Genomic DNA, 20629 nt, shown 5'->3' on the forward strand with positions numbered 1-20629 from the left:
CTGTCCAGTCATCTCATCACTCAGGCTCTTCCAGCTGCTGGAGGCAATGTGGCTCTGTGGAAGGCAATCACTACCACTTGTTTTGGGAATGTCCTAAAATCTTCACTTTCTGGCAGAAGATCCACACACAGAGCTAGAATCTGTATTTGAGACTAACTTTTATTTTAATTGGGACAAACTACTTTTTGGTTTACTTCACTCTATCTTTACAAATTATCAAACAAAATACCTCTTTGGAATTCTTAGTATAGCTGCCAGGAAAGCAATCACAAGGAAATGGCTAAAACCAGACATCCCATCTTTAGAAAACTGGTATGATATCATCCACGATATATTTGTAATGGAAAGAATAACGTTCTCTGTGAGGCTCCAGCAGAGCAAATTCGAAAAAATATGGTAAAAGTGGAAGAGATATATCTCCCAGAAACGACCTTATTTTGTCTGATTGATCTGATCTGTTGTCTTTGGGTTTTTTATTAATTTTTTCTCTTATGTGTCTTGTTTTTCCTTTTAGCTTTCAAATACAACCCCTGCTGTACTTCTTATTTTATTCCACATTTTTTAAACTGAAACCACCCCCTGTTCTTTTTGTTCTTTTTATTGTCTCTATGTATAAAAAAAAAGAGGATGGAGGAGCGTATATTTTGCATCAAGATGATTGTAAACTGCGTATACAAATGTGTCTCCAAATAAAGATAATTAAAAAAAAAGAAAACAATATTAGTTTCTTGGAATTTCTGAGCAGTGGCATGAATGTGCCATCATTTATTTGGCTGATGTGAAGCAACAGGCAGTCTGCCTTCTGACCAGTGTGGTGGCTGTGACTCACACACTGCTGTAAGCCTAACCATTCGGTCTAGAGGGGCATCCCTTTTATCTCTATCCAACAAACACGTATGGATGTGTCTAGGGCTTAGAAAGCCTGCATTTTGTATGGCCGGTCTGTAAAATTGGTTTCCATTAGCTCCACTGTGATTATTAACTTTCCATTGATGCAGCAGCATAGTCAGAGGCAGCAGTGACGTCAAGCTGTGTCCTTGACGGAGAAGCAGCCCCCAGTCACCTGCTGAGGAGTTCAACAAGTGTGTGTGTGTGTGTGTGTGTGTGTGTGTGTGTGTGTGTGTGTGTGTGTGTGTGTGTGTGTGTGTGTGTGTGTGTGTGTGTGTGTGAGAGAGAGACAGGAAGAGATGTGTGTGTGTGTGTGAGTGAGTGAGTGAGTGAGTGAGTGAGTGAGTGAGTGAGTGAGTGAGTGAGTGAGTGAGTGAGTGAGTGAGTGAGTGAGTGAGTGAGTGAGTGAGTGAGTGAGTGAGTGAGTGAGTGAGTGATTGAGTGAGAGAGAGAGAGACAATGTAGACAGTAGACAAAGTAGACAATGTGGAAAGTGTACTTACTGCACAGAGCAATGATGTGACTGCTGTCTTCGTGGACAAACTTCTTAGTCACCGCTTCCTCCATAGTCTGCTTCACCTGCACACAAAAGAGCCAGGGTTAGTTCTGTGTCAGGGATCATTATCAGCATCTTGACCCAAAGCCTCGTTTCACCTGAGCGTCACAATTCGGTTAGTCATGTCACCATTTGGTACAGAAAGGTAAACCCAAGATCAGGCTTGCTTTTTCCACTGCCAACAGAGAGTGACACTGGCCCATACAGTCTACTGTCGACAGCGGCAGCTACAAAGCTATCTTGGCATCATGGCACAGTGTGGCCCGCCTATAAATTCATTGAAGTGGAAAACGGCCACACATTAAACAAAGCAGCCTCAGCCTCTCTCTCCTCGCCCGCTCCACTTCCAAAACATATTTGCACCTCCCTGTGTTCTAGTTCATATCAATACGGTTCTGAGTCACAACAAGCACACAGGAGCGTCTAGTGATTAGGTTGGTTTAGCTTCTTGCTGTTGGGCCATTAGCACCACGTTATCATATGTATCAGGACTTTGAAAAGAATCTGCAAGAAACTGTGTCTGTTCAGAAGAAAGAATGACATGGACTTGGAAGAAATCGTCTATTTTGTGGAGGAAGAGGGTTGTTTTGCTACATTGGTTTTCTCACCATAAAATGTTTACTTTATTCTCATAATATTACGATGTTTATTCTTGCAAAATAACAACTTTATTCTGGAAATACATTAAACTATGACTTTTTAATCTCGTAATATTACAACTTTTATTCTGTAACATCTTTCCCAGGGGGGACTTTCTTATTTTTTTTCTTTATGTTTAATAAAAGAAATGGCTGAATAAATTAACCAAAAATTATTTTATGTAAAATCAGAACGTCCTTATTATTATTACTGCAAATATATTACAGTGATACCAACTGTTTGTACTTTGTTATTATCAGTACTTCCTGCCATGGTGATAGATACTAATAACAGCTCCTGACAGTCTTGCCCAAACATCCACACCACTGACTTCTAATTAATATCACGGCATGCTTGAAACATTCAAATGAGTCTTTCCTCTGCCATGGTTGGTGTCTCTTGGGGAGGGAGAGAGAGTGCGTGAGTTCAACAACACTGAGTCAGTCTGCTCTCCGCTTGTCTAGATTGACTCTCTCCGTAGAATTAATTAATGTTAGAAATTAATCTGAGATCTGTCTGACACCTCTGACATGTTGGGGTCCCATTGATAAACAGGATGAATATATAATTGGCTGGTTGTGTGATCAAAACGCTCAAACTATACTCAGGGCCGGATCTAGGCATAGGCATTCTAGGCACGTGCCTATGGCCCATTTACACTAGGGGGCCCAGTTTTTTTTTTTTATGTGTGTGTTTGATATTAACATCATATTATGCAAAAGTAAGTTATCATACAAAAAAAGGAATAATATGTTTTGGTATGTGTGTATTGAGTTTATTTAAAAATATTTGAAAATGGGGCTGCCCTCAGTTGCCCATGCACTGTGTATAGTCTATAGCCTATTTCAGTCTCGTCTGTGAAAAAAAAAGATAGCTGGACAACAGAGTTCTTCTGCTTCATTCCTCTCACTGCATTTAAATGCATTCATTATATTACAGAGAAATATGTCCCATAAAAGAAAAAAAGCACCAAGCCCATCCCAGAGGACCCTGCATTATATTTTTTTTATATTAATATTTTTATGGAAAATCCAGCTGTCTTTCTACACTAACTTTTAATTCTAATCCATCCGAGCCAGTATCTCCAAATGATTTGTTCACACAAAATTCCTCAGATTTAGCCTCTTAATTTCCCCCTCAAAGTGCACCAGATTCATGCAATTCACTTTAAAAAAGGTAAAGAAATCTCCCGGGGGGAGTCAGGATCACTGCTGGCTACTATTTTCACCAAGCTGTACATTGGAGGCACTTGCGGATGAACTGGGTGTGTGAATGACATTTAACAATAGTCAATAATTTAGCCACGGTATCATTGGAGAGGGGCCCCCTAATAAAAGGAGGCTTGGGCCGGCTCTGCTCCCCGGTTATTATTTTAGCCGTCAAACCACAGTTTTTCTGTGCTGCGGCTCACACCGGCGATGTCTCACTGTGAATTTCACCGTTACCCACCACAGAGTTCCACGCCAGGTTTCACCAGGTGAATCGCTGCTTCGCTCGCGCAAGGCTTTTGTGTTTGGATCAGTCTTGGACGAGCGTTTTAACTTTATGCTGAATAAAGCATTGCACTGCACTGTTTCTCATCCAGTTTGAAAAATTGGACTCTGCACGCACCTTACAGAGCTGCTCCTGCAGTGAGCTCACAAACAGACGTGAACTCGCATACACGGTTATGTTTCTCTTTACTCCCGTTTACAAACGCACAACTCTTAAACAAATATTTCGTCAGTAGTTTGTCAATATTTGTTAACTGAACATGATTTAATTTGCCATTTCAGTGGCCGAACTTTCGGTGAATCCCTAAAATATATAGAGCTATGCTTTCAACTACTGTTACAATATAACAATTTGCATATACACAGTGAACCAAACCCTGAAAGGTGCATGAAAATACCCTTTTGTCAAATTCTACCTCTGCAGAGTACATTAGAGTCAGACAGGCTCTGATAAGTATTGTAGTTTTAGAATATTTTACATTCCGAATCTTGAAAGTCCTGTGTCACAACCATGATACGTCAACACCGACTTACAATTTCTGAAGAAGTTATTTGAAATGTTTTGATAATTCTATTTTCCTGAAGTAGTTCATACTAGCACCTAACATCAACAGAAAAACCAAATGGCTACTAGATAAATTACATTTGTTATGTTTAAGAAACATTAAATATGTTAACACCGCCAGACAGGAAATCTGACAGAGTTGACATCTGACGGTGGTGATAGGCCAATGATGGTAAAAAAAACAAAAGCTGGGAGGTTGTGTCCAAGCGTAGCTCAGTAGCTTAGTATATGTTGGATACATACATGTAATTTAATTTGCCGAAAACATAGGGTTTGTATTTATTCAACATTGCACCCCGTTTTGTCCCCACTTCTCAATAATCACTGATATATACATACCTACAGCTATAACTCTACCACATGATAAGCAGCGGTCAATGACAGGGGTCGATACCTTCACCTGAGTGACTGCGAAACTCAATTGATTGTGTTTGGGAATTAACCACTTTAAGTAGTGCTGGCTGTCAGGGATTATTGGGTTTAAAGTTTGGTTTGCTCCACAATTAGTGATTAAGTATGTTATGAGGAATTAGCATTGCAATATGTTTTAATTAGTGTGCTTTACTTAGGCTGGATTCATAGTATACTCGTTTGGATGTGTTGTAACAAGGCATACATTAGCAGGAGGCTTAATTATTTAAAAATGTTTAAGTGGAAGACCTACTCCGGAGTTGAAAATCTAATAAATCATTTCCCAACGTTATGAAGAACTGTTGCATACTATATGGAAGTAAACACTTTACTGGCAGAGTATATAATATTTAAGAAGGTTACACTAGGGGTAAATGCTTGACAGCATTAGCCTAGAAATGGTTAGTTTAAGGCATGAGTAGTGTATAGGGGAGAACGGGGTAATTTGTCACACGGGTAGGTTGTCACAATCATTATATCTCGGAACCAGAAGGCACTGTCTGTTAAATTTTGGTATGTAAATATCCACAACTGGGATCAGAGGTCACCTACATAGTCTTCCTTGGAGTTAGACTGCTGCATTTGAGGTGAGAGGACTGTTAGTGTTTTTCATGTCAAATTGAAAATATTTAGCTCCTAAGTATTTTTCTTCTAGGCTTTTACACAATGGTTTATATCAAAACACTTGTTACCCTAAAAAAGTGTGAAGGGTAAGCTATAGTTTAGATTGTTTTTAGCAAGCTAATTAGTTGTCAGATGGTTGTTGGCCTTGATGCTAGCAATAAATTCCAGTTGGGGTTGGTCGTCACATTTTTTGGGGGGTTGGTTGTCACATGTTATCCAAAGGGTGCAGCCAGGAAAGGAACCCAATAACAAAAGAAAATGTCAAGCTGTATCCTCACTGACACCCCAGAGAAGGAGAGAATTGAGCAGGAGTTAACTCGCTCGCCCGCTCGCTCACCGGCTCCGTGTGTCAGCGAGCAGGTGAGCGAGTTAACGAGCGATCAACAGCTGAGTTTTTTCCCCTTTTGTAAGACTGGTGAAAACCGGTCAAGGTACAATCATGTGGACTCTCTATTACCCTGATGCAGACCTATGTGAGAATGACACAGACATAAGATTGACATGCATCATCACCAATCGCCAGCAGCACTGCCCACAACAGCAACAGAAAAAGAAAGAAAAAAAAACATTTTATATGTAGTTTCAATTATCTACATTTTAAGTGTTACATATTCTTAGTCATTTATAATTTTATAAATAAAAGGTAAATTTTTTAGCAAGATATTTGGCTAGTAGCCCCACTAACATTAGCGAAAGCATTTACATTTTAAAAACACAAAAAAAATCCTGGGGGGGATACCCCCAGACTCCCCTACAGGGGTTTAGTTTGACAGTTTTTTTTCAGAGCTTTTTAAAATCGCAAAATAAAAATCCAGTATTAGACAAAGTGGGAGATTACTATGTTAAACAAACATAGTAGGTATAGTGAAGTTTAGAAATTATACATTGAAATATTTCTCAAATTGCATAATTCATTTTCTTTTGCACCCCTTCTAATCTCAGATACACCCCGAGTCATTATGTTCTGCAACCGGGCCTGGTGTTGAGATATATATATTTTGAAATTGGTTGAAACTGTTAAAACATTCACAAAGAAAAGGGGGACACTGAAGTTGCTGCTATACTTTATTTTATTTTTCAAAAATTAATTATATATTTTATCTTTATTTTAATATTATTATATTTATTTTCACCATTTTATTTTTAAATGCAGCCCTTCTTTTCTATGAAGAGATTAGTTTCAGTTGAGTCAGTTGAACCTCTTTAAATAATTCATATATCTTCAGTATTATATATCTGTATAATTGTTTAAAGGTGAGAATAAATATTGTCGAAATGTTTTTGAATTGTTCTTTCTATATTGATCTGACAGTCAGTTGTTGATTACATGCAGACGTTGATACAACTACTAGGCTACTTCACTATATAATCACACTGAATCATAACGCAAGTTAGACATTATGATGTTCCGGACCTTTGCTTGAGGACATTTTCTCTAACTGGACCTATTTGAATTTTAGTTGAATACCCCTGCTCTAGCTCATTCCAGAGCGGACAACACAAGGACAGAGCTGGAGAAGGTCGGTCAGATGATTGTCCTACCTTCCTCCTTCACCGGTTCCCCCCGCTACATGTACAAGCATTACTTGGATGCTCTTGCCATCGCACAGAAGGAGGGAAAGTTCGATCTATTCCTCACTATGACTATGAACCCAAAGTTACCAGCTGTGGAGAAAAACCTGCAGTTCCCAGGGATGACAGCTGCAGACAGACCCGACATAGTGAACCGGATATTCCAACGCTTGCTGACAGAGCTCATCTCTGACATCAAAGGTGGGGTATTTGGAAAAGTCAGGGCCAGGGTTCACACCATTGAGGACCAGCTCCGGGGTCTCAAGCACTGCCACATGTTGCTCCGCCTGCATGAGAAGATTCAAATGGATGACGTGGACAAGATAATCTCCGCCCAGCTGCCTGACCCTGACAAAGATCCGTAATTGTTCCACTGTGTCACCACCATGATGTTGCATGGTGAGTGAATATTTCTGATTTAATGACTACAACAAGTTGACAAAGTGTGGTTTCACTGGCACATTGCTTCCCTGTAAAAACTCATATCCTCTAACAAAATCATACATAATTAATATTTATTTGGTTGGTAAAGCTGCACTCACTCATTCTGGATACTTCACTAATGCCTACACTTGCATACAAACATATCTGCATACCAGCATCTTACTAACACATAAATGCCTCCATACACCAGGCCATTTAATGGCCGCGTCTTCGAGAAGAATGGCTTCAAATTTGACAACAGGTAGGAAATGCCACCATCTTTCCAATTCATGTGTTTACAATAATTTACCATTTAATATTACACTGCATTAAGATTTCCTTTTATGTTTTTCTCAGGTGGGTGGTCCCACACAACCCCTACATTCTGAAGAAGTTCTGCTGCCACATCAACCTTGAGTATGTGGGCAGCTTCGCCACCATCAAGTACCTCTATAAATATATGCACAAGGGCGTGGATGTGGGAACTGTTGGGGTGTGGGAAGACAACAATGAAATCTTCAGATTCATCAACGCCCGCACCATCGACCCCTATGAGGCGCACTGGAGGATCATGGAGTACCCCACCCAGGAAAGGTTCCCCTCAGTGATGCAGCTTGCAATCCACCTTGAAGGCCAGCAGAACATAGTGTTCAGAGAGGGGAACGCTGAGCAGGCTATGGACAGGGCAAAAGACACCACACTGACTGCCTACTTTAAAGCTACAACGAGTAAGTCGGCACGTTGGCGACACCTTTGAACAAAAGCGGTAGTATTTTTACGACAGCATTAGTAGCTCTGTCTAAGGGGCTTCATGATGAGCCTTTAGGGCCCCCACACACATACAGGAATATGATTTATATGTGAAAATTCTATGCTGTTCATAAAAAGTAGCTATCCACCCTGTATCTGTTGAAATGAGTCTCTCCATCATAGAACATGAGTCTGCAGACCAATCTACTGTACTGTTTTTACAGTAGCAGAGTAAAGAGTGCTGCCTGATTAAGAAAAATCTGAAAAATAATGTTCCTGCTGCATCTCAGGATTTGATATAGCCTCTAAATTTCCCCTCAAAGTGCACCAGATTAATGCATTTTAATTCAAAAGGCACAAAATTTCTTCCGGGGGGGATGCCCCCGGACCCCCCAACAAGGACCAGGGTCCCTCCCACAGTATCCCTAAATCCTGTGAGAAAAACTGACTTCATTAATATGTTTTTACCATTAATTGTATATGTGCTGAAAAGTCAGTGTACCTGACTGGATAGGTAGGAGTGGGGGGGCCCTTTAAGAGTCTGCACCCAGTGGCCCATCATCTCATACAACTCTACAATCTGTTTTCTTTTTGCGGGAAGCATGCACAAGCATGCACAATAAATATGTATTAAAAGAAAATAAAAAATTAAGATTTTTTTTTTTCAAGAAAATACAAAAAAAGTGGGGGGGCCCCACACTAGGTCTTGAATGGGGCCCCCAGATCGTTAAGGCCGCCTCTGCAAAGGGTATTGTGTAAGCCTAAATGAAAACGGACCTTTGATATCATGGAAAACCAAAAAGCAGCCCACTGTTGCACTGTCGACTTGTGAGGCGGAGTATATGGCGTTAGCGTCTACTACACAAGAGGTATTGTACCTATCTCAGCTGCTAGACGGCATTGACAGACATCAATACCCAGCTCCTAAGGTGTATGAGGATAACCAAGGTGCAATAGCGCTAGCAAAAAATCCTGTGAACAGACAGAGGTGTAAGCATGTTGACATAAAATATCATTTTGTGAGGTCAACTGTGGGTGATGGTAAGATAAGTTTGAACTGTTGCCCCACAGAAAAGATGGTAGCAGATGTGATGACAAAACCTGCAACACAGTTTAATTTGATTAAGTTTGCAAAGTTCATGTTTGGAAACTAACCATGTATATGAAGTAATGTGCATGAAGAAGGCAGAAAACCTTAATGTTTTGTTTTGTTATTAAAGTATGTACAAATGTGAGAGCAAGTGGGGGTGTTGACATGTAAAAGTATATGTCCTCCATTGTCACAATCGGTTGTATTTACTTTGTTATACATAATATGCTGTATGCAGTGTTGTGTGTACAGTGGCAGCCAATAGGATATCCCTGAATTGACATGTGACCTAAGAGAGGTCAAGTGAGCATGCGTTAAATAAACGACTGCAGTTCCAGTCAAACAGCAATGATTTCTACATTTATTATATTCGGCCTAGCACTGGGTATGCACGCCAGGATCGTTGAGCGAACCATCTCTGCTAACATTTAGTCTTAAAACCACTATAGAATGGTGTTTTTTTTTATAAATAAAATAAACATGGTTTTTCTGCACGGCGGCTCGCGAGGTCTCACTGTGAACGTTACCATCACACTTTAACCGGGAGACGCAATGCTTCGCTCAGACGGGGCTTTGAGTGTCAAGAGCCCCTGACTGCAGCTCGCAGATCGAGGAGGGGCTTAAATTTAGCTTAAATGTGGGCAGGGTTAAACGTTTAACTCGAGCTCGGGGGCGCCATCCGGTGGCGCAGATCCAGCAGCACATTGTTGTGTTGAATATAACAATAATATTATATTTGATAGGCCTATATATACAAATTATATATGTAGGTTTAATACTATATAATATATGCTAATTTCATAGTTAAACTTATGTTTTTCAAGGGGACACAGTGAGGACCCCCAGACCCACTTTCACTCACTCTAACTCGGCCACATCCATAACGCCAAGCTCACTTCCAGGCCAGCCCCCGTCCGTGTGCCTGAACCCAGCGCCGCTAACAGTGACTCTTGGTCGGCCACACTTCATCCAGAACGCCCCGCTGTTTCACAACCTCCGGCTCCCGGCCGTACGGCTCAACCCAGCCCCGCCAACCGTGACTCTTTGTCGGTGTTGGTCAGGGTCATCAATACGTTCCCACAGCCTGTTGGTTCCACCACAGCCCTATGTTTTCCTGAAATTGGGGATTATGTTCAGGCATCACAGCTGGGTGGTTAGGGTTAGGGTAAGGTGACAGGGAGAGGTTAGAAAATGGAGACACACAACCAATCTCACACAAAGAAATACTATTTGGTTAAAAATGTAGGGCCAACGGCCTCAACCCAGACCCGCCAACAGTGACTCTGGGTCGGCCACACTTCATTCAGAACTCCCCGCTGGTTCACAACCTACTATACAGTCATGGGCTGTGCATCACACATTCTTCGAGCAGGGTTAAACCGGTGCAGGATCTGCGCCACCAGATGGCGGCTCCAAGTTAAACGTTTAACCCTGCCCACATTTAAGCTAAATTTAAGCCCCTCCTCGATCTGCGAGCTGCAGTCAGGGCTTACTCAGTGTAGGCTCAGGCGCAAAGAGACAGTCTGTATCTCTTGCGCGGCACCAGAGAGATGGTAGGCTATAGAATTGTTTTGTAAAGTCTTTTAGAATCGCGTGATGTGTGAAAACAAAACTCCAAGCCAAAATTCGAATTTGAAATTTTCTAACGGTCCTCCCAATGTATTTTACAGAGATAAGTGTGAAAATGACTTCTAATACGACATTCGAATCAGGATTTTTCAAATGGTCGACCAACTGACATGACAGTAGCTTGGCGGGGGGTTGCCAGGGCCTTTAAGGCCTGCTCCCAAAAAACATTCTAATCTGTATGTTTAGTTCACATCTCAACAACAATGAGAGAGGTGAATTTTTTGGACCAGTCTAGTTTTTATTCTATTGGAGGGTTTAAATGTACAAATAATTAGGGGCGCTGCCTTTTTGAGTGACAGCTAGCCGCCCGCTGGCCCTCACTTCGCCTCAGAGGCATACGTCAGCTAGATGGGCGTATACGTCAGCTAGATGGGCCCCCCCCCCCCCCCCACCCCAGAATTGCATCCACAAAAATCCCAAATGGTAGGAAGATAGCACCTCTGGAGAAAAAAGAATCTAAGCAAGTAACATTTGATTTGTATAGAACATTTTAAAACCAAGGTTACACAGTCACCTTAATGCATCACTGTAGATGTATAAATACAGCATTTGCAGGAGGTTGTAATCACCTTTTACACCAAACTGAACACTAAGCCTTTGAAAAACAGGATTATTTGACTATCGAATTGTAAAAGGGTTCATGGAGGGCAGTAAACACAACTTTGCCTAGCTCTTCACATCAGGCTATTCATCTCGACAGTCACTTTATTTCTCCCACTTGTGTCACAGCCACCGTCTGACGGAATGGGAAAGTGATTCTCAGGCAAGAGAGACCATCTACCTTGCATCCTGTCATTTTCAATTCCATCCCGTCACTTTTTCATAGCATAGCTCTTACACCGGGATCCCACTGTTCCCTGCGCTCTCTCAATCATCTGCCATTCTCACATCTATAATCGGGCACAACACACTTCATACATCAATTGTACATGCTAAAAACTGACAAAAGGCTCACAGCTACTGCATTCTCATGTCTCGCAAAAAAAGTTAAAATGAATAATTCCTCCACTGGATAGAGAATGTTCTCCTTAATTTGACTTGTGATGTGGATTTGTCGCTGTTTATTGGACAAATGGACCAGCTACCACACTATTTCTCCAAAGGAAATACAGTGCCTTGCAAAAGTATTCATACCCCTTGGAATTTTCAACATTTAGTCAAGTTATAACCACACACGTACATTTATTTTATTGGGATTTTATGTGATAGACCAACACAAAGTGGCGCATAATTGTGAAGTGGAATGAAAATGAAATGTGGTTTTTCATTTGTTTTATAAAAAAAAAAATTAAAAGTGTGGCGTGCAAAAGTATTCAGCCCCCTGAGTCAATACGTTGTAGAACCACCTATCGCTGCAATTACAGCTGCAAATCTATTTGGGGTATGTCTCTACCAGCTTTGCCCATCTACAGACTGACATTTTTGCCCGTTCTTCTTTAAAAAATAGCTTAAGCTTCAGATTCAGCATCAGATTGGATGGAGAGCGTCTGTGAAGCAGTCTTTCCAGAGATTCTCAATTGTATTGAGGTCTGTACTTTGACTGGATCATTCTAATACATGACTATGCTTTGATTTAAACTATTCCATTGTAGATCTGGCTGTATTTTTAGGCTAGTTGTCCCTCTGGAAGGTGAACCTCCACCCCAGTCTCAAGTCTTTTGCAGACTCTAACAGGTTTTCTGTCCTGTATTTGGCTCCATCCATCTTCCCATCAACTCTGAGCAGCTTCCCTGTACCTGCTGAAGAAAAGCATATCCACAGCATGATGCTCCCACCATGCTTCACGGTGAGGATGGTGTGTATAGGGTGATGTGCAGTGTGAGTTTCCGCCACACATTGCATTTTGCATTCAGGCCAAAAACATCTAGTTTGGTCTCATCTGAATATGCTGTGTCCCCCGCATGGCTTGTGGCAAGGGTTGGAGGAAGGTGCTCTGGTCAGATGAGACCAAAAATGAAGTTTTTGGCCTTAACGCAAAGTGCAATGTGTGGTGGAAAACTAACACTGCACATCACCCTGAACACACCATCCCTACTGTGAAACATGGTGGTGGCAGCATCATGCTGTTGGGCATACCCGTCGCTATGGGCGGGCCATAGGGGGCCGGGCCCGCCCCCAGAAATGCTTGTGCCCCCCACTTGGGGCACAGATCTCTCAAAAAAAATTACTTTCATTTTTATTTTATACTATCATAGTAGCTAATTTTGTGTTGATAAATACTAATGTTGCATTCTTTATCATCAAAGTGGATCACTTATGGACTTGTTCAGCACGGTGACACTTCTGATTACGTAAAGCCACAGTTTTGCACTGTGGGAACTCTGCGCTCCTTCAGCCACGGCCATCGAGGCTGTGCCGGAGACCGACCCCGGTCCAAGCAAGAGAAGACGCACAATTTACAAGAACCTACGCGGATTTGCAGTTGAGGAAACAGTTGGTCCGTCAGACGAAAAGACTGAGTTCAAGAGTATTTTACAGTGTTATTGATGCTGTGCAAGGAGAGATGGATGCGCGTTTTGGAGAGCACAGTAGCGAGCTCATTGGCGCACTGGCTGCTTTGAACCCGGAGGCCGAAATATAAGTTGATGAGGAGTTTGAGCTCGGAGAAACGCCGCCTCCCGCTGTACTGATAGAAGGGACTGGAGAGAGCACACAGCCCTGCCTCCACTCAAAGTAGGCTACCGTGTGTGTGTGTGTGTGTGTGTGTGTGTGTGTGTGTGTGTGTGTGTGTGTGTAATGGCAATGCATATCCCTCTGTTGAGTGCTTTAAAATGCAATGTTTGAGATATGCGTCTGGTGTTAGGCAGTATGTTTTATGGATATTCATAACATTGCTTCTATGTAATGTAGGCCTATTGCTTTAAATTATGAGGACTGATGTTATAGGCTAGGCTACCGCTGTTGGTTAGTTTAACGTGATGATTACGTGCTGCGCGAATAGAGTATAGGACTATTAAAAATATACGTACTGTAGGCTAATAATAATTGTGCCCCCCTATGCATTTCATATGCCCCCCTTAAGACTGAGGTCTGGCGACGGGTCTGCTGTTGGGGTCCTGTTCTTCAGCAGGGACAGGGATGCTGTTCAGAGTTGATGGGAAGAAGGATGGAGCCAAATACAGGGCAGAAAAACCTGTTAGAGTCTGCAAAAGACTTGAGAATGGGGTGGAGGTTCACCTTCCAGAGGGACAACTAGCCAAAAAATACAGCCAGATCTACTATGGAATGGTTTAAATCAAAGCATAGTCATGTGTTAGAATGATCCAGTCAAAGTCCAGACCTCAATACAATTGAGAATCTCTGGAAAGACTGCTTCACAGACGCTCTCCATCCAATCTGATGCTGAATCTGAAGCTTAAGCTATTTTGCAAAGAAGAATGGGCAAAAATATCAGTCTCTAGATGGGCAAAGCTGGCGGAGACATACCCCAATAGACTTGCAGCTGTTATTGCAGCGATAGGTGGTTCTACAACGTATTGACTCAGGGGGACTGAAAATTGCACGCCACACTTTTCAGTTTTTTATTAAAAAAAATAATAAATAAAACCATATTTCATTTTCATTCCACTTCACAATGATGCACCACTGTGTGTTGGTCTATCACATAAAATCCCAATAAAATAAATGTACATGTGTGGTTTTAATGTGACAAAATGTGGAAAATTCCAAGGGGTATGCATACTTTTGCAAGCCACTGTACATTGATTCTGAGGATTCTCCATACATGGGAATGGGACACTGTTATCTGTTGCAGGCTTTTTAACAACCAAACGTAGAACTATACGTCTTCACATACATTTTTTCTCTATGCATAGATTGTTGCTTTAACCATCTTCAAAATTGAGCACCTGTTTGTGCATAACACCCACTGAATAGGATCCAGCTGGAAGCCAGTGAATACAGACCACCACACAGGGCCACCTCGCTGCTGTGATATTAAATCGCCAACTGATGCAATTTAACTTCTTAGGGAGCTGCTAAAGCTTTCAGTTGCCAAGCAATAGCGAGGTAGCTGAGTGCTTCTTAAAGAGACAGGCAGCCTTAAAAGCAGCAGGCTTTGTTCAATCCACACTCTCACAGCCCAGTTTGCTGTGCGCTCAAACGTCAGGAGGCAGTGAGCAGCATCTCATGGATGAGCTGTGGCCCATCACACTATTGATTTTTATACTGGATACACAGAGAAGCTAAAATACCCATTCGCTATATGAACAAAATGTTGCATGAATCGGGTAGCATGCTACATTTGCCAAAACTGCAGATCAATATGGTTCCAAAGCAACAGTTATTTATTCATGATAGGGCAAATCCATCTCAGGGTAAAACACAGATCGCTAGATTGGTTCAGGGCTCACGTAAACTGCAGAAGATATTCATGTCTCATTGGCCCTCATTTACTAACAGTATGTTACCACAGATTTGTGCCTAAACCGTGCATACGAACATTTCACACACAAATTTGGGCATTTTTTCATTAGACAGTTTTGAAGAGAGAGTTGAAATGGGGTTAAGAGGCCACTAGGCCTTCCGCCTTCACCATGAGCACCCCATACAATATGTTTTTTTCACTGTTCATTTAATAATGTATTAGCATACTGTATTGAATAATCATGAATTTGACGCAATTTCATCTTCATAAATTATTGTATTTGTCATAATTAAAATATTCAAATTAAAGCTGAGTTCCCGGTCCTAGGAATCCATTGCAGCATTATGAGAATTGCAGCAATATGAGAATGTCTACATTAAAATATAACAGGTTAGTTTTTTATCGTTTGCTTTTCTTTCAAATAAAATGTAAGTGTTCTGATTTCATTGTGGGTTTCATTATTGAAAAAAACAATATAAGGAATTGAAAAATAGTATCTTAGAATTATAAAACAAATTACATTAATTGACAGTCCTTGCTGGATTTTCATCACTTTCTCCCTCATGTTTTGGCAAAATGCCACTGATGGACGTTTGTCAAATGATTCCAGTCATTCTTTCATTTTGGACTGACAGATCAGGTGGCCCCTGTCCTCCACTAGTCTAATAATTATTATTTCTTCAGACGTTTTTTACTTAAGGGTGCATGCGCTCCTCTCAAACGCTTGGCAAACTAACTTCCTTTAGTTAAATAACAGCGTTTTCGTAGGCTGACTGCAGAAAACTGCTTTACTAACATACACACGGTGGTAGGAACAATATCGGTTGGACACACGTTTTGTAAATCCGACAGTGATATTGCGTAGCCTACTTGATTTTTTTTGTGCCAAGTGTGAATGCACTTATTAGTAAATGAGGGCCAATGTGTCCAGAAGCAGCAACAAGAGCTCACCCAAGGGTTGTTTAAAAAAAAAATACTATTATTTGGCATTTTTATGCTTCATTAGACAGCTTTGGAGAGATAGAAAAGAAATGGGTCAGAGAGGAGAATGACATGCAGAGAACGACCACAAGCTGGATTCAAACCCGGGTCTGCTGTGAAGAGGACTGTGACATCACAACTGGGCAAACTGTAGGGTAGACAGTGAGACCATTTTTGCACATTTATACTACATAGGATATCAGAGTTCAATACACCTTCATATTCCCACTGGTGAAGTAGGTCTTTAAGGACATAAAGACTTATCTATGTCTTGTTGTTGACTTTGACTGGATATCCTGGCTGTTCTGGCTGACTTGTCTCACACTCATGTAGCCTGATGAGAACCAGCTCGCTCAAGCTTAACATTTGTTTTTTCCATGCCAATAAGGACCCACACTATGACCTAACATGTGTCCCTCAAAGTGGAAGGAAGCTTCTGATTGGTTCATGTCGACAATCTAGCCTCGTAAGACAAGCCATGTCTCACAACAAATCAGGGGCTGGACTCCACAAAGGGGCAGGGCCAGCCTCAGAGAGCAGAGAAAGCCCAGACTGTAAATGTAAAGCTCACTAGGTCAGGCTGCTCTCACCAGGCTAACACTCGTGGCTATCTTCACTTGGACTCGTTCTTGGCCAATAATGTCACATTTAGTCGCTTTCACATTCCATCCTTTTCATAATCCCAGTTGACTCTCACTACAGTATGCTAGTAATAACCAAAGAACTAAAGTATGAAGAATATTTAATAAGCGCTGACGTGTTTTTGCTCTCAGGCTTGACTCAGACCAGAACCCCCATTTGGTCCCGACATGTAATTATCACTGACTCGACTGACGCCAACCCAATGAGCAATCACATTGATATCACTGCCAACAGGTTGCCTGCAAATGTGCAGAATTTGTTAGCTGCTGTAGAGCTCTAATATCCCAAGCAACACACACACACATTTAGATTGGTATTCTTTTAGCATGACCTTTACGCTCAATTAGGCTACAATGATGGGAATCTGTGCTCATATTGACACTCTGACTGGATGCACAGGCAGTGAGAGACACACCTTACAGCAGCCTTACAATCAGCAACCATTTGATTTTCACTGACATTTCAGGGTGGAGGAAATCCTTTCTGTTCCGTGGCTCCCTTGGTAAAGGCAGCACTGTGAGGATAACAGTGCGAGTGGGTGATGAGGTTCAAGGAGTAATGATTTATTCCTCACCGGAGAGAGACGTGAGACTTCCATCAACACCAAACAAAACAAAGCCTGTGGCACTGTGTTGAGCTGCTGCTACAGGCAGACAGACATGCAGACAGACAGACAGACAGACAGCAGTACAACCTATGCCTCAACAATTGATGAGAGACGCGCTCTGTGCCTGCAGGGCTGCCTGCCTTACTCATGCTCGGAGCTTATGAAAAGGGGGTTCGTTTTAATAATGATAAAAATACAATTTACAGAATAGTACGCAAATATCATATCAAACATGCATAGGAGAATATAGAAAATAAATATTTTGTTCATTTAAACTTCTGTATCGTCTTGAAATATGATGAGGTAGTATAGCAATAGATAGATATAAAATACATTGCACTCTGAACATTCAATTTAAATAGCCTACATTCTTAACTATTGTAGTAGGCCTATTCATTAATGAACCTGACATGGATAGGGATATGAGCCTATATAAAATACTAAACAACAATAAGTCTGCGATTAGGAAACAGGCATGTCAATGCTACAAGTGATAGCAGGTGCAGTTCAATTATAGCTCTAATTATTCAGCATCAGTTGGGTGAACTTTCGTTTGCAAGCTGAATAGAATTCAGTCCAACATAACACTGTGATTTGAAGAAGAATAAGCGTATATTAGTGGAACACTTCCAAGCCGCCTGTCGTGGGTTTGAAGTGAGCGCTTACATAAAAAATAAAAACCGTAGAAATATGAACGTGGTGAGGCTCAGGCCGTCATGCACAGGCTACAGCGGCGCCTACCTCTCGTTTGACGTTCCATAATAATTTCTCTTTGTAGTCTTCCTCCGTGGAGCCCTCCATCTCTGGCCACTGTGTGTCGCGTCCTGCCCCGGCCTGCCTCGCTCACACTGTCCGTCCGCTCGGAACCGCTTTGCTTTTTTTTTGTTTTATCACAGCGCGTTTTCCTTCTTCCCTTCCCTTCCCTTCCCTTTGCTCAGCTGGACTCTGACGCAGCCGAGCAGCTCCACGATGACGTCACAGGACCCGCCTTCACCACTATAGCGTACTGATCAATGGAGGAAAGGAGGGGGAAATAAAGAAAGAAATAAAGCCTCCCAGCAGCATCCAGCCCCTCCCCAACCAGGAGCCTCTTAGCATCCAACACACCAACCTGTGGAGCCTCCAAGTTATTTTTAACTTGGAGGCCCCTTTTTTTTTTAGACCTGTTCGCCCATGAAAGGTGTCATGGTGAACAGAAAGAGTCTATTTCTGTCACCCTAGCCTAAATAACACCAATGTAGGCCTACCTACCTCCTAGGGTTAATGATTGGACCTCCTGGTAACTACATATCTCTTTGAGGGCCACAATGGTAGGCTACATACATGTTTCCAGTAGTAGCCAACAAGGTGCATATTTGTATCATTTATTTCAAATATTAAAGGTGGAGTAAGTGATTCTGTAGAATGGCTGTTGTCAAAATCAATCAATATCATGCTACCTGTCTGTAGGCTACTGTGTGCAGGCTGAAAAAAAGACCAGTGTTAATACACAGCCCAAACAGGCATGTTGCTAGCTACTGTGGCCCCCTTTGTTTGCATACCCTTTGTTTAAACACCTGTTTACAGAACCTAGGCTGTGTAATAACACTGAATTGCTTTAGGGACAGCTAGCAGATCGTGAGGAGATATTCACTCTCTGATTTTTATTTGAAGACTATGGATGAGTAGTCTTGAATGAAAAGAATACGTACTTTGGGCAGTACCCGCTTAGGTACAGACTTTAGTCTAGAGGGTACTGCCCCCAGTGACACGCCGTTGTACCCCTAAAGGTACAATATTGTCCTTTTCCTGAGAGTGCACTCAGGTTTACATCTTGAGCAGACAGCTCTGCAGGCCACAGGTATGGGAGGAAACATGCAATGTATTTAATGAGCTCATTAAAATGCAGCTTTTTTTAATGACTTCATTCACAAGCTTGGCACACTAGCCACACACACACACACACACACACACACACACACACACACACACACACACACACACACACACACACATAACTAACAAAGGGACAGACTGCTGCTGATTGGAAAGGCTTCTATAAATAGTGTTTTGTGAAGCACCATCCTCAGGGCTGATGCCAGCTTGGCCTGCTGCAAAGACAATGACGTCACAGTGTCGAGCTAGAGATGGATCTCCTGGCTTTGGAGTGGTTCCATCTCCTGCTTGTGCCTCCGTGTGGGCTGAGGGTGCACATGCAGCCATCACAAGACATGGCTTATGCTTTTTGCATCATTGTTCTGGTTGATGATGGTAAATGGACTTGACTTATTTATCGTTTTAGCCAATTTTCTCAGCCCCAAAGCGCTTTACATTCCTTACCACATTCACCCATTCATACATACACTCATACACCGATGGCAGTAGCTGCGCCCTCTGAACCAACCAAGGCGCCCTCTGAACCAATGGGAGCAATGTGGGGTTCAGTGTCTTGCCCAGGGACACTTTGACATGTGGTGGGTAGGCGGGGGATCGAACCTCCGACCCAGCACTCCAGAGGCGACCTCCCTACCCACTTCGCCATGATGATGAACATTCAAGTTTTTTTTGTTGTTGCTTTTTTAACATGGTCCTACATGAGCATATGTTTGTTTGGTCATTTCCCAAGGAATACTGTATCCGTCTGCCCTGTTCTGTCAGGGCTCAGTTTGAAGAAGGCTAATGTCAACTCCAAACAGTATAGTCCAATTAGGACTGAAGGCTACATTTTAAATAAAGCAGTGATTCTTGAGAACCGGGACAAAAGGCTAAAATGACAAAATGTAACTGCTGTTAACTTTAAAAATAAAAATATTTAAAATTGTAGATGTTATTAGGGATTAAGAATAGAATGTCTGGAGCACAATTATCCCCTTAAATTTAATTTGATTATTATTATGTCAAATTTATGACACTTGTTATCTTCTCATGACGTCAAAAACAGTGTGTCCACAGAGAAGGTTTCAATCTTTCATATGCAATAAAACCTATTAAAAATGTACTTTAATGATTAAAATAGCTTTTTTCATCAAAGGCAACACTAAATAATCTCTCATATCAATAACAAATGTTTTTCTACAAGACATTCATGTTTTATAAGGTTTCTAAGTCGGGGGACACTTTTTGTCACCACCGTCAGACATTTCATTAAAATGTAATAAAATCATGCAATATGAGGGGCAGCTGTCTCCGTGAAGGACCTATTGTCACAAGCTATCTGTGCAGAGTACATTAGAGTCAGACAGGCTCTGATTAGTGTTGTAGTTTTAGAATATATTACATTCCAAATCTTGAAAGTCATGCGTCACAACAACGATGATATGTCAACACCGACTTACAATTTCTGAAGAAGTTATTTGAAATGTTTTCATAATTTTATATTCCTGAAATAGTTCATACTAGCACCAATCATCAACA

General features: G+C 41.6%; 1 protein-coding gene across 1 annotated transcript in view; it reads right to left on the reverse strand.

The window, feature by feature from the left end:
* The window catches only part of sgsm2 (small G protein signaling modulator 2), a gene marked incomplete at both ends in the record, with an annotated part of 206273 nt that extends 188236 nt beyond the window's left edge, over positions 1-18037 (reverse strand). Inside the window, 2 exons of the mRNA XM_080025143.1 lie at positions 1392-1467; positions 17978-18037. Coding sequence (XP_079881269.1) covers positions 1392-1467; positions 17978-18037 — 136 coding nt within the window. The remainder of the gene's footprint in view (positions 1-1391; positions 1468-17977) is intronic.
* Positions 18038-20629: the final 2592 nt, after the last annotated feature.

This window comes from Ammodytes marinus (assembly GCF_949987685.1).
Source record: "Ammodytes marinus genome assembly, chromosome: 3".
NCBI classification, from domain to species: Eukaryota; Metazoa; Chordata; class Actinopteri; order Uranoscopiformes; family Ammodytidae; genus Ammodytes; species Ammodytes marinus.